Source organism: Enhydra lutris, unplaced genomic scaffold (genome assembly GCF_002288905.1).
Source record: "Enhydra lutris kenyoni isolate GAN:26980312 unplaced genomic scaffold, ASM228890v2 scaffoldscaffold57, whole genome shotgun sequence".
NCBI classification, from domain to species: Eukaryota; Metazoa; Chordata; class Mammalia; order Carnivora; family Mustelidae; genus Enhydra; species Enhydra lutris.
The window spans coordinates 5,721,244-5,735,748 of record NW_019154141.1 but is presented as its reverse complement, the minus strand read 5'-3'; the positions used below and the strand labels follow the sequence as shown (position 1 = coordinate 5,735,748).

Here is a 14,505-nt window from a genome sequence, read left to right as displayed (position 1 = left end):
CTGGCGCATGGCGGGATCGTGCCCTCACTTGTCCCTGAGTTGCCTGGTCGCCTGGGTGTCTGGTGCGAAGCCATGATGTGCCACTCTTGTGCTTCTCCTGCAGGTCCTTCAAGAGGAGCGATCCCGTTAATCCATACCATGTAGGCTCTGGCTATGTCTTTGCGCCGGCTACCAGCGCCAACGATAGTGAGATATCGAGCGACGCACTGACGGATGACTCCATGTCCATGACGGACAGCAGCGTGTAAGTATCCTGGTAGCCCTGTCGTGTCCACGGTGGGCAGGGTGACCGGCCAGGCCAGCTGGCTGCAGTGTCCAGCCCCTCGCGGCTGGCCTTGCAAAGCCCATCTGGGCGTGTGCGGACATTTGCTTGGTGGTGGGGGTGGGGGAGTGTGCTGGGGCTGTGGCGCACGGGGGGGTGGTGTGGGGGGCGATGGGGTCATCCAGGCGGTGGCGAGCTTGGAGCCTTGGAAGGAAAGTTAGCTGATGGAAACCTAAAGTAAGGTAGAAGGTTGAGATGACGACCCAGGAGAAGACGTTGCCTTTCTTCCATGGTGGACGTGCACGGCTGGTCTTGAAGCCCAAGGTGTCCAGTCTGCAGAACCAGGAGGTGGGAGACGGGGTGGCGTAGGGAGGATTTGTGTGTACGTGTGTTGGTTGTTTCCGAAGGACAAGGCGTTGGTGGTGAGGGTCGGAAAGCCAGAGCTCTGCGAAGGCCCCCGCTGCGTGAGGTTCCCTTGTGGACGTGTTCTGGTGGACATCAGCTCACTACGTGCTGGCAGAGTGCCTGCTCTGTGTCAGCTTCCACCACCGAGTAGGGCTTCTCTCCAGAGTTGTCTGATCTGGGATCTTTGGAAGTCAGACGCATCTGGCATGCTAAGGGTTTGCTCCCTTCTTTAAAAAAAAAAAAAAAAAAAAAAAAAATTTATTGTTGAAGTATGGTTGACACCACGTTGTACTAGTTCCAGGTACACAACATTGTGATCCCGTCATTCTGTACATGGCTCAGTATTCACCATGACAAGTGTAGTCCCCACCTGCCACCAGCCCGCGTTGCTCCAGTGCTATCGACGAAAGTCCCCATGCCGTACTCTTCCTCTCCGTGACTGACTTACCGTGTAACTGGGGGTCTGTACCTCTTGGCGCTCTTTGCCTATTTCGCCCATCCCCCCACACCCCTAGAGTTTGTTCCTTTGCTTTCCAAAAACAATCCAAGTCATCAGCCTGCAAGGTCTGAGGGGGTCAGCAGGTGGGGTCTGTCAGGTGGGGTCACAGTTTGCATTGAAAGTCATCTGAAGTCATGCAGTGGTGATCGCTGTGTGGAGAACAACCATTCTTTCTGTCTCGTCACAGTGTGTGTGTGTGTGTGTGTGTGTGGAGTGGGGTACCCCATCTCTTGTCATCCTTTGGAATTCTGATTCAGGAGAGCCAAGGGAAGTGAAGCCTGGGGTTGGGCAAAAGTCCCCCAAGAGCCCACCCAGCGTCCAGTTGAGAACCGCCATTCCAGAAAGGGTCTTTGAAGACGTTCCACAGGTTTGTTTGCAGTGGGACTCTCCTTTGCCTAGGGGACAGTTTGGAAAGGCAAACTCACTGAGCCATGTATCATGGCATATGTAGAATTTGTTCCTTTTAGCAGCCTCACTGGACCATCTCTTCTTCCAGTTTGTTGGAAATGATCTGGTTTCCATTGGCCAGGGTCCTGTGTTTTGGCCTGTGGCATGGGGCCGCTTGGAAGGGAAATCAATATGGTTGGTTTGGGATTCCACGGTTTGTCTCCCAGTGGCTTTCCTTGTGTTATCTCAGATCCCCCTGTCAGTCAAGGGAGGGAGAGCCACAAGGTGACAGGCTCCATTTTACTGCAAGAAGAGCATTTTGGCATTAATAAGAAGCGAATAAGGGTACACCTCTTTCATCCAACATGGAGAAATGAGGGGTTCTGTGGAAGTTAGTTTCCTGTCCAAACTTGAGAAAAGTTACCCTTTGATGGTCACAGTCCTTAAAACAATACCATTTTTCCTATGTTAATTGAATAGGATAAGGCATAATTTATTGCTTGATCTCAATCATTAATATCCGATCTGTTTTCCTGCTATATTGTAGTGTTCCCTCCCAGCGCACAAGGCCACGTAAGGCCGTCTGCCCCTGCATAGGCATACTGGCAGCACCCCCACTTTTGGAAAAATGGTTTTCCATTTTTCTCTCGGTCATTCTGCCTACTGCCATATTTTGCCGTATTCTGTGTGCTTGCTTCTAGCAACACTACTCCTTTAGCTTTTATTTGTGGATTGTGTGGGGGGGCAGTCTTAGTGTCTTGAGTGAAAGAGTTCGTTGGGTTGGAATGAGGGTGCTAAGACTATAAGGCTTCTGTTTGGTTTTCTTTTTTTTCTTTTTTTTTTTTTTTAAAGATTTTATTTATTTGACAGACAGAGATCACCAGTAGGCAGAGAGGCAGGCAGAGAGAGAGGAGGAAGCAGGCTCCCCGCGGAGCAGAGAGCCCGATGCGGGGCTCGATCCCAGGACCCTGAGATCATGACCTGAGCCGAAGACAGAGGCTTTAACCCACTGAGCCACCCAGGCGCCCCTTCTGTTTGGTTTTCTTAGAGGCTGTTCTTGGCTGGCTTTCTGGCCCTTGCCTGCATGTCAGCCCCCACCATGGAGGCACTGTTCTGGATTCATGATGAGCTAACTTGGGTGTAGTCCCCATGCCTGTCTGAGCCCCACAAGAGGTCAGGAGACAGGTGGTCACTTGTGACTCTCACAGCTGGGACAGTCGGGCCTTTTGCTAGTGCAGCAGGATGGAGCTCTCCTCCAAGGCCTGTGCCTTTTGCCTGTCACTTCCCTCCCCGCAAACACGACCGTTTCCAACACAGGGTGTTGGGAGGACCCATTGGGAATGAGACCTTTAAGCCGCTTTGAGTTCCTTTTATCTATTAGGGATCCACACTGCTTTCTTTTTTGAATGGTTTCGGGGAGGGATAGGAGGGAACAAGTTCTAACTTCTCTCTGGCACTGGCCCAACCCCTCCCCCCACCCCCCTTCATCAGCCCCTTCCCAGAAGGACTTTCTCAGTTTGTCTTTTTAGAGATGACTTGAAAGTTCTTTCCCTTTACATGTCAGCGGAGACACTTGTGGACATGGGAGGTTACCTTGGCTGGTCGGCTGTTCTAGGTCACTGGGATAGGGCGTGGGCTAGTAAACTGCACGTGGCTATAGGGCCAGGAAAGGGTGAGCCCCTCGATGCATCACTTTCTCTTTGGGGCATGCTAGTACCCCTGGGTCCCGAGTGGCAGGACATCAGGGCCAAAGGCAAGTGCCTGGAAGGCTTGGGGCCCCAGGGCCTCAGTACTGGGTCTGACCTTCTTGACGTCAGTGTTACGTGCCTCGAAGCCTTCTCCCAGCCAGACAGGCAGGTCATCCCTGAGCCACCGGCACAGCTCTAGCCGTTGGGCAGGGTCATGCCAACTTGGGGCAAATATCTCATCAGTGTGGGGTCGTCCTCTCTCTCTGGAGTTTGTCCAGGGCCATTTGTTTCATGCAGACCATAGTGAAGGCAAAGAGTTCTCTGGAATAAGAACCCGTCCTCTGGATGGTGGGTGGGGTGGGGTTCCTCTGGGTCTCGGGCTGCCAGGCGCTGGGCGTCCCTGGGCCGTCCTGCTCCTGAAGGCTTGGCGCGCACGGAGAGCCCGGGCTGTGCGGGCCACTTTCCGGCTGGCTGGCCCAGGGTGGGTGTGATCTGCCTGGCGTCGGGCGGGTCACCGGGATTCCCAGGGCTGGGATTAGACCCCTCTTCAGAGCGCGGCCAATTGTGGGCCTCGCACAGATGAGAGCAGGGAGCAGGCGAGAAATAAAGTGTGTGGGGGATGAAAAGCTGCACTGAACCGCTTTCAGCCCATTGTTCTTCTGGGGAGGCTTAGCGGGGATAAGAGGGTAGCAGGCCCCTTTGAAATTTCCTTGAACAAGTGAATAGGGACGCCCCATAAAGCATGAAGAGAGCCCTGGCTCTTTCTCCCTGTCACAGTGGGCGGCTCGGGCTGCCAGGGGCTGGGGAGTGGGGCTGGCCGCCCTGCTGGGGGGTGGGGAGGGGACCCGGCTGGGAAGGGGGAGAGGGGGTCACAGGCAGCCTTCAATAGCCTCCAGAAGGTTGGAGTTCATTAGACACAAGCCGGGGAAGCAATCGTCTCATTTGCGACAGGACCAATGAAGTCCCGGGGGCCTTTGCCAGAGGGCCCGAGGGGAAGCTGGGCAGGGCTGGCCTGCCCTGGGTTGTTCCGGGGAGCCCTGTGCTGGGGGGCCTGGAGGTACAGAGCTGCCGGGGGCTCCAGAGAAATCCCTGCCTCCCCGCAAAGCCCACTGCCGACTTCTGTTTTTCTGCTAAGGAAAAAGCCTGTTAAAGATGGCTGGGGGTTTGGGCCTTCATGGTAGGCCTCGGAGAAGGCGGTGTTATGAGCCTGTTACTCTGAAACCACCATTCTCAGAAGAAATCGCTTTCTATTTTTTTCGGTGTGTGTGCGGGGGCTGTTAGCTGCCCGTCTCCCCGAAGTCCTAAACGCCAGTCCCTCAGAGTGCCAGGCGCAGAGGCTCATGGGGCCATCCTGGAGCATCAGGCCTGGGAGGATGTCACGGGGGCGCGGGCGCCGCCTAAGTGTGGCTCCTGTATGCAGGGCACAGCCAGGAAGCCTGGAAGCGACACCTGCGACACAGGGGGCATCTCTTGGGTGTCTTTGTCTTTGTGCAGAGCTGCTCTTGGAGTTAGGATTGGCCCGGCGTGGAGGCCGCTTCTGCTCCGGGTGTCACAGAACCAGTGGCGAGAGCCTGCCGTGGCGGTTCCTGCTGAAGGGTGGAACGGGTTCTTTTCTTTATTGACTTGTATTTCCTTATGTCTTACTCATGGGTTTACTTTGGGCACCAGGAAAGGCCCCCGAGTGAAGTTCAGATCTGATCTGATCTTACAAAACCAGGCTTTTGATGTCGGCTGCGATCAGAGGCTGCCTTCTGAGTGGTTGCCAGATGGGAGCGGGAGTGGACACGTGTGTGAGCGCGTCGCTTTACCGCAAAGCCTCCGGAGGACGGTGCTCAGGTTGGGCTGGGCGCAGCGGAGTCTGCAGGCCGAGCTGATGGGCTTGGCTCACGTGGCAGCGGAGTGGAGTCCACGCTTCAAGACCAGCGCTCCCCAGAAGTGGCTGGGCCCAGCAGTGGGCTCGTTAGCTAAAATGCTTATAATTAGCGGAGGACGGTATAGGGAACAGAACTCGGGCACTTGGTAGCTCACCGTGCTGAGGGTCCGGGAGACGATGGATCGTGAAGGTCTAGAGCCTGAGTCCAAGGTGGAGTGGCCCTCTTCCGGAGTGCGGGGCTGTTGGGAAGAAGATTCTTGGCTGGTTGGGGGATAAAGCCCCGTATTCGTGAAGGTGCCTGTTCATAAGCCTCATCGAGCCTCTCTAAGTTGTGCTCTCTCTTCTCAGCCTTGGTCACAGGTTTCCTGTCCTGAGTTTGGCTCCTTCAGCTGCCCTGGGGGCGGTGCTGAAATCATTTGTTCTTCTGCCTTCAATTGGCCAGGCACCTGCTCCTCCCCGCCTCCCCCTTTCTATATGTACTTACCCCAGTACTCTTCTTTCTTCTGCTTTGTATGGAAAAAGCAAGAGGTATAAAAAACCTTACCTCGGATTTCCATCTGGGTGGAAAGGGGAAGAGCAGAGGCTCTAGAGGACACTTGAGGAGACAGAGTCTTGGGGGAGATGGGTGGGGACCTCCTCTCGGGCTCTTGAAATCTTCCCCATGTCACAGGGAAGTCTGTGGGGTGCTTGACTCCTACCCCCCCCCCCCCCCCCCCCCCCGACAAAACTGTCAGGAAGAGGACTGGAGCAGAGGCCAGCCATCCTTTGGAAGTCTGTAGAGGTGTTGCTGGTCAGGAGAAAGTCATGGGCATTATTTGTGGGGCAGCCCTGGCTTAATAGAAGTTGTTTAGATCCGTGTGAGACCCAACCTGGAGGACCTCCACGGTCACCCTCACCCCTCAAGGAACATTAGGCAAGAGACAAGGGGATCCTCACTGTGCCTTGGAAACCACCTGGCACGCCCCATAGCCAGTGAGTACCAAGTGGTGGGGTACTGTGTTCCAGAATGATCCCCGTCTTCCATTCGCCCCTTCAGAGTGTCATGTGACTTCAAGGGGCTTAGGAAATGAACCAACAGGAAGCTTGGCTCCTCCAGGTGGGGTGGGAGGGTAGGTGGCTGAGTTAAAGACACCTGTTCGGGAGTCTGGCTGTGGCTCAGATTTGGGATCCTGGGTCTAATTGCTACTGACCCCACGAGAGCTACAGAGGGTCTCTGACTATCTGTAAAACTGGGTGAATTCGGGATGAAGTTGGAGTATACGTACCTCGGGGCAGGCCACCTCACATAGGACTCAGCCCCTTGGGTGGAATCTGGTTCCTGGTCAAGCCAGGCATGCTCGTGAGCGCCCAGTTTTCTCCCGTCTTGTAGGTGATCCCAACGTGAAAACATTGAGGTTTGGTAAATAGATACCAGGTGGTTCAGTAAGTTTCTGAACTTAGACCCTTTTATCCCACCTGGCCTTCGAGGGCCTGGTCAAGTGCGTGGGGGGCTGTCTTGGACACGGAGTCCGCGCTAGTCGCCTGGTGTGCTGTCTCTGGCCCTCTTGCCCTTTCTCTGGGACGGTACTCACCCTTGTGTGCATAATCCTGCTTTAGATATATTTTTTAAAAGATTTGTAGAGAGAGACAGAGAGCACGCACAGTGGCGGGGGGGGGGGGCGGGGACCGAGGGAGAGAATCTGAAGCCGACTCCTGCTGAGCAAGCTGTCCCATGCGGAGCTGGGTCCCAAAACCCCTGAGCTCAGGACCTGAGCCGAAATCAAGACTCAGGCGCTCAACTGACTGAACCCCCCCAGGCATCCCCCTGCTTTAGATACACCTTTTCTTCCCCTGTACCTTCAATAAAATGATCCTTTCTGTGCTAATTCCTAGCCAAGCTTCGGCTAACTGACCTCAGGGATGTACGGACCGGCCATGATCTGTGTCATCCCCTGTGATCTGGCCTAGGTCAACAGATTTCTGGAAAAGGCAGCTGCTTGGAATTCTAGGGCATTACAGATGAGGAGCTGGAGGTCAACTGGTTCCCCCCGGCTGCTCCTGGGTATTTTTAGGCATTGCTGATTTTCACCCACGGCTGGTGAGCCAGAGATGTTTTTCTTCCTTCCACCCAGTGATGAACAAAATGCCAGGAAAAGGGAAATAACCAAATACCTAATTTCAGTATTTACAGCCTCCAAGCATGATTCACTATGAGAATGCTGGAATGAGACTTTGTCGATAGTGGCCTCTGGAAGGGCCAGCAGTGGGGAAAAGAGTCACACCTTGACCATGGACTGCTTTCAAGCATGAAGTTTAAAAAAAAAAAAAAAAAAAATCATAGCCTCTCCAGGTCATGTCTTAGTGAAGACAGGCTGGGGTGGAGGCTTTTCTTTACTTTTCTTACCTCCTCCACTTGCTTTTTTTTTTCTTTTTGGGGGGAGTATAATGATGAGAGACATAGGGGCTCATCCTGCCTGCAGTTCTTTACTCAAAGGTTGCCTTCGCAGTGAGGACTTGGTTGGCACCCCCTCCCCAGCCCCCCACATAAAACTGGAACTCCCTCACCACCCCCCATCCTTCCTTCCTGTTCTCTCCCTGTATTTTGGCCCAGTGCTTAACACTCTGTAACATGCTGTAGGTTTTGCTTTGATATTTTCTACTTCCTGCGTACCACCTGTTAGAATGTACGCTTTGTGAGAGCAGTCGTCTGCATCTTTATCCCCTTCTGTCCCTGCTGTGTCGCCCGGCGCCTGGAGTAAGGTCTCACATAGTAGGTGCTCACATACTTGAAATTGCCCAGAATGCCACATAGTAGGTGCTTTTTCTTTATGCCCACATTGGTCATGTGTCCGTGGGAATTCCTTCGTTTGGAGGAGGGTGGTTAGCAGGGTTTGGAGCCGAGGGATGGAGGATCCCAGAGATACTCTTGTGGGTGATTTATAAAAGGAAGACATTTGGAAACAGGTGGGGGCTTGACTGTTGGAGAAGGATGCACCGCTTCACTAGGCTCAGCTTTCTACGGGCCTGGTCCCTCTTCCTGCAGTGTTTTGCCCTGGTGTGCTCCAAAGGGGCCTGAGTTTCTCCCACGCGTACCGCCTGTGAGATAAAACGGGGAGCCATCACTCTGGGCCGGCTGGAGTGTAACCACTTCCCAGGCAGAGCTTGCAGGAGGACCTCACCGAGCTCTTTCCAAGTTGTTGGTCCCGAATCGGAGAGGGAGCCAAGTTGCCAGAGGTGGCTGATGGGCAGGGGGCTTGGCAGCTGGATCTGGGATTGGTCTTTCCCCTTGGGGGTAGTAGCCATGGGGCCCAGGACGGGGGCACAAGTGCGTGGAGGCATGCAAGGGCCCTCTCCACCCCTGGGTCTCGGGAGGGCTTGGGACTTAGCCTACGTGCTGAAAGCATCCTCCTGAGCCTGTGGGTTCTGTCTTTTCCCTTCCCTTAGAGATGGAATCCCTCCTTACCGTGTGGGGAGTAAGAAACAGCTCCAGAGAGAAATGCATCGCAGTGTGAAGGCCAATGGCCAAGTGTCTCTACCTCATTTCCCGGTGAGTATTGTCTGGAAGGGGAAGGCAGGTGTTTTTGGCCATGTTGAGTCTTGCAGAAGAGGGATGGGAGGTGGAGGGGGGCAGGTCTAGGGTCAGAGGAGCAGCAGTGCCTGGGGTATGCTAGGGGAAAGGGAAGGAAAGGGGGAACCAGGCAAGAGGTGTTGTTACCTGGTTTCTCGGGCTGTAATGCTGAGCAGAGGGAAGCTTGAGATGACCTCCTTGAACTTCTACATTTTCTCAATTCAACAAAGAAGATTCTTTCCAAAGAAGAAACCACAGCAGTTCTCTCGCAGAAACCAAGCAATGGTGGGATTAAGCCATGCTTCCTTCTGTGGGTTCCCACTAGAATGGAGGCCCCCCAAGGGCAGGGAGTTTCGTCTGTTCCATGAAATGCCCTGTACACAGTGACTATGGCTGGTGCATAACAGGTGCTTACTAAAACGTGCTGATTGACTGCGTGTATGAGGAGGCTGCAGGCATCTCTGTCTCCCGCAGAAGGAAAAGTGCACCCCTGGGTCGTGTCTCCTGTTGACTTCCAAAGCCCCGGAAGGCAGCTGTCCTGTCTTGTCTGTTCCCAACCCCACAACTTGGCTTAGTACCTCCTGTTGGATCTGCACCTCATAAATGCTGCATGAATGAAGCCTTTGGAAGTTAGGATCTCATGAGCAGCTTCTCCCTGTGATTGACAGGAGAGGCCAGCATGGCATGAAGATCCTTTCCTTGTATTTCCTCTTCCGTTTCCAAGGCCCGGAGGGCGGCCAGCATGTGGCCCCCCCTAAACCCAGCAGAGGCCCCTCGTCTGTGTTTTAGGAGCTGTGCTTCTTGCAACATGCTGAGATCCAAGGCTGTAAGAGTACTGTCCTTAGGGAGGGGAGGGGAGTGCCGAGCTCTGAGTGGCAACTCCGTTCGCGAATCCTTCCTGCTAGCTTCTGAGAATGCCATTGGCTCATCAGTGATGTTGCATTCAGGAAATTAACACGTCCAGTTGCTGATTCGACATTGCGGGGAGTGTGTGGGTTACTGTCGCTTAGAGCAGCTCCTCTTTGAAAGTCCCTGACCGTCCAGAGGGGACTTGGTCCGAAAATTTAGCATATTAACAACGCTTTCCTGGGGTCCTTCAGCAACCCCCCCCCAAACACAGCGGTATTGGGGACACAGGTTCTTTTCTGGGCAGGCTTTGGGGGTGCAGAGGAGTATGCGTGTGAATGCGTGTGAATAAAAATTCTACCGCCCACACTTGTACGTTAGGTGATTTTGTCCTGGGGTGTGCAAATCGACTTTCTCCATAAGGCAGAGCTTTGATCTGGGCCGAATGGAGCCAGCCTGAGAACGGCCTGTTCCTGGGGGGCCTTTCTCCCCGCCCCACCCCCAGACATGGTTCCCTGGCTCTGTGGGTTCCCATCACGGAGGCGAGCCCTGCTCAGCTGCAGGGGGAACACAGACCTTCGCAGGTCAGCTTTCTGCCTCCCCCACTCATCCTGAAGGAAAGGGCAGAGCAAGAGGGCCATTGAGGAAGGAAGAGGCCGTGCGCCGGAGGGGCGGCGGTGGCGGGAGGACCAGAGGAGGAGAACCAGGCGGTGGGAGTCCTCTGTTTGCTGCTTTTGGCAGGCACCCTAGGTGCCTTTTTATATTCTGTACTTGATTTGGAGATGTTCCCTTTTCCCTTGATAGATCAGCTTCAGGCAGCCCAGCGCAGCGGTGCTCTGCTAGCCCGCAGCATCTTTCTTCATTTTCTGTACAAAGAGCCGGGGAGGAGGGGCTCGGAGAGCCGGGGAGATCTAGGACAGTGCTGAGACAACACCACCTCAGAGGTGCGCAGTGTGCGGCCATGAAATAAATTACCACTTCTTCTGATCCGGCTGTGTGACTCCCTTTTTTTTCCTGCCCCCCCCCACCATGCCCCCCCCCCCTCCTTCCTGAGGCTTTTTTTTTTTTTTTTTTTTTTTTTTTTTTGATGTTTGACAACAGTCTTTGAAGATTTTCTACTTCAGAGTAGGTACTGATGGGCTGGTTGTACTACAGAGAGAACAAGCCGGGCCTCTCGGAGTGCGACCAACTGCTCCTGCCCAAGGCAAACGCTGGTGGGGACCATGGCTCTCCATGAGGCCATGGCGCCGGCACATAAAGCTCCCGAGCAGCCCCGGCGCCGCACCCGCCGCTCTCTGCCCGCCTGCCTGTCCGCCCTTGCAGCTCTGGCCGTGGCTGTGGTTGTGGCTGTGGCCGTTGCCGCCAGGCCCAGGAAGCTCTGGTGCGCACCGTGTGCTGGCCCCGCTGAACATGCCTCGCGTCTTCCCTCCCCGCGCCCCGTAGAGAACCCATCGCCTGCCCAAGGAGATGACCCCCGTGGAGCCCGCCACCTTCGCGGCGGAGCTCATCTCCAGGCTGGAGAAGCTGAAGCTGGAGCTGGAGAGCCGCCACAGCCTGGAGGAGCGTCTGCAGCAGATCCGAGAGGTAGTGCGGGCCCCCGGCCACTCCCCGGGGAGGCCCGCGCCCCGCCGTCCGCACCCCTCCACTGTCCCCGCGAGACGTGGCGCCGCCCCTGCCCGTGACCCACTGACGACCCAGGCTGGCCCCTCCTGCTTACCCGTTCGCCTCCCCCTTCTGCCGCCTGCCCCTCAGGATGAAGAGAAGGAGGCCTCCGAGCTTGCGCTGAGCTCCAGGGACGGGGGGCCCGCCCCGCACCCTCTCTCCCTCCTGCCCTCCGGCAGCTACGAGGAGGACCCGCAGACCATTCTGGACGACCATCTGTCCAGGGTCCTCAAGACCCCCGGCTGCCAGTCCCCGGGCGTGGGCCGCTATAGCCCTCGCTCCCGCTCCCCCGACCACCACCACCACCATCAGCCGTACCACCCCCTGCTCCCGCCCGGGGGCAAGTTGCCCCCCGTGGCCACCTCGCAGGCCACTTGCCCCCTCCTCGCAGCCAAGAGCTTCGTGACCAAGCAGACCACCAAGCATGTCCACCACCACTACATCCACCACCACGCCCTCCCCAAGAGCAAGGAGGAGATCGAGGCGGAGGCTGCCCAGAGGGTGCGCTGCTTCTGCCCCGGGGGCGCGGAGTATTACTGCTACTCCAAGTGCAGGAGTCACCCGAAGGCACTGGAGCCCGCGCAGGCGGAGCAGTTTGGGTAAGTGTCGGGCAGACCAGGGTATCCTGTTGGGGCTTTCTCTCTCACCCAGGGACCTGGGCAGGTGCGAGGTGGGGGGTGTATATCGGAGGTCATAGGCAATTAGCTTCCAGGAGGGAAGCGCAGGGTGGGGGGGGGGGGTAGGTGGAGCAGGTGCATGGGTCTTTCGTGTCTCCCCGCTGCTCGCCGACCTGCCCGGATTCGAGGCGCCCCAGAGATGTGACGTGGCCTTGGGGCTGGGTGTGGTTCTTGGTTCCCTGCAGCAGCAGCAGCCGAGGCAGTACCCTGCCCAAGCGCAGCGGGAGAAGCGTGGAGCCGGGCCTGACCCCGCCCGCCAGGGAAGGAGGGGCGCCCGGCGGAGCTGGGGCCGCGCAGCTTCCAGGGGAGGAAGGAGACAGGTCGCAGGATGTCTGGCAATGGATGCTGGAGAGTGAGCGGCAGAGCAAACCCAAGGCCCCTAGGTAAAGAGCACCGCCGCCGCGGCCGGGGTCACGGGCGTCCCTGCGGAGGTATTGTGGGGTGGCCGTTTCTGCAGCTGGCTGAAAACATGGGACTGTGTGCTCCTGCCGTCTTCATATTTAAACGCCGGACTGAGCAGATCACAAAAATGCCCTGTTTTGGCACCGCCCCCTGTCTGTGTGATGATAGGATCATTTTTTTTTTTTTTCTTTTTGAAGGCAGGATAGAGAAGTTTCTACTGAAGTCATCGTCTCCAGATTTTCTAACCCCTTTTCTTTCCTTCTGCTCTCTCTCTCTCCTCTTGCCCAGTGCCCAAAGCACAAAGAAGGCTTACCCGCTGGAGTCCGCCCGTGCGCCCCTAGCCGAGCGAGCGGGCCGGCACCACCTGCTGGGAGGCAGCAACGGGCACCCCCGCGCCACCCCCCGAGCCCACCCGTTCACCCAGGACCCCGCGATGCCTCCCCTGACCCCGCCCAACACGCTGGCTCAGCTGGAGGAGGCCTGCCGCCGGCTGGCTGAGGTGTCCAAGCCCCCCAAACAGCGGTGAGTAGTGGCGGCGCAGAGGTGGGGGCGGGGGCTGCGACTGCGACTGGGGCGTGGCCTGGTGCCGCCGGGAAGGGCCTTCTCTCTTCCTGCGTCTGGAGCGGGCGCTCAGCAAGGAGAGGTGGCTTCTGGCTACAGACCCGTCTCTCTCCCACCCTCAAGAAACTGTTCTTTTAGTTCTGTTTGTTCTGAAGAGCTAGCCGGGCTCTGTGTGTTAGGTGAGGCGGCCGGGAGGACGGTGAATGTCTGTCCCTCCTTACAAATGCCCCCATCCCGCAAGACTGGGTAGATGAGCGTGTGAGACACCTGATAGTTGGAGGATCCAGAGCTTCGGCCCTTTGCCTGGGCGCGCATCGCCCAGTCCCTGGGCTCCCAGGGGGCTTACGGTGGCTGCTCCCCGCCGATGGAAGTTGGGTCTACAGAGAGAGCCCAGAGCGTCAGGATTTTCTGCCTGCTCCCGGCGTGCCTCTTACTCCTCCACTCCCACTGTGTCCTCAGGTGCTGTGCAGCCGGTCAGCAGAGGGACAGGAATCACTCCACCGCGGGTCAGGCGGGAGCCCCGCCCTTCTCCAGCCCCAGCCTGGCTTGCGAAGAGTGAGTGTCTTTACCTGACCTTGCTGAGAAGCCCGCGCGTGGTTTATATTTTGGGGCATTGACTTCCCGGCCTTGGGGTTCCTGGAAACTTTCTCTAGTTTATAAAAGTCCCCTTTTGAACAGTAGCCACAGGGAAGGGTCAGCGCGCCTACGGCTGGAAGGCGGGTCTTGGAAACCCTGCCAACACGGGGAGATGCCTTGGGACGCGTACACAGGTGTTCCTTCCCGAAGTCTTGGATGGCTCAGGACTCCTGGGCACATGCTCATCAAAAGCTGGGATGGGCAGCCATTAGCAGATGGATAAGAGAGGGTCCCCGACCCCGGATAGAAACATTGCCCTCATTCAGCTTGCAAACTAGCAAGCTGGAAACGTCTGGTCACATGGAGCAGGAAGATGCTTCTCCACCATTGCAGAGCGCAAGGACCGTCTTCGTCCTTTTGCTTGGGGAGAACACTGTCTTCCCCCGCGGTGCCATGGTTCTTCCCATCAGGTTACACTCTTGCCCAGTGGGCGGAGAAGCCTGGCTCCGTTGAATTCCGGGATGGTGCATTTAGAAAGAAATTGGCTACAGGGGTCTCAAATGGTCTCAATAATTCAAGTTTTCTTCCTTAGCTGGTTCATCTTGAGCAGTGAGCCGTGCCTGGTGGCCTGCACAGGCTGCCACCCTTGCCCTGTCATTTCTCATCGGTTGGCTTTAAGTGCACCAGCCGTCCAGGCCTGCGGCTTTTTTGTTGTTTTTTTAAAGCCACTCTGCAAACTCATTCAAACGAGGGAGGTCGAAATGATTGAACTTCCCCTCCCAGTGGGCTCTGGTGTCCGTGTCGTCCCAGAGATGCTCTGGGTTTGTCTCTACAGCATTCCCACGCCGGGCTGAGTGGATCCGAGGCTCTGTGGCAGCCTCTCCCCTCGTCTTCCTTCGCAAGACCGAAAGAGACCCCATTTGGTGGTAGTGAGGGGAATAATAGCAGTGTGTACAAGCCAGAGGAGATCGTCCCTTCCTGAGTGCCCCAAGCAGATGACCTGGACTGTGCCCCCAGAGTGGCTGCCTGCGTGAACTGGGGGGAGGGGAGGCACACCCAGGTTCCCTTGGAGCTCACGGGTGCAGCCTCGCTTTCTCTTCGGAGAACATGTTGGAGAGCC

The 14,505-nt window shown here is 56.4% G+C and overlaps 1 protein-coding gene across 3 annotated transcripts in view; it reads left to right on the top strand.

Annotated features, from left to right (window-relative positions):
• Positions 1-14,505, top strand: part of LOC111158088 (axin 2) — a 29,293-nt gene that overhangs the window by 10,889 nt on the left and 3,899 nt on the right. The window contains exons 3-9 of one of the 3 annotated variants that reach the window (XM_022519921.1): positions 104-244; positions 8,538-8,640; positions 10,951-11,091; positions 11,260-11,768; positions 12,035-12,229; positions 12,537-12,770; positions 13,269-13,364. In XM_022519921.1, coding sequence (XP_022375629.1) covers positions 104-244; positions 8,538-8,640; positions 10,951-11,091; positions 11,260-11,768; positions 12,035-12,229; positions 12,537-12,770; positions 13,269-13,364 — 1,419 coding nt within the window. Of the gene's footprint in view, positions 1-103; positions 245-8,537; positions 8,641-10,950; positions 11,092-11,259; positions 11,769-12,031; positions 12,230-12,536; positions 12,771-13,268; positions 13,365-14,505 lie in introns of all 3 variants that reach the window. The other 2 variants (XM_022519920.1, XM_022519922.1) reach the window with 2 other exon arrangements.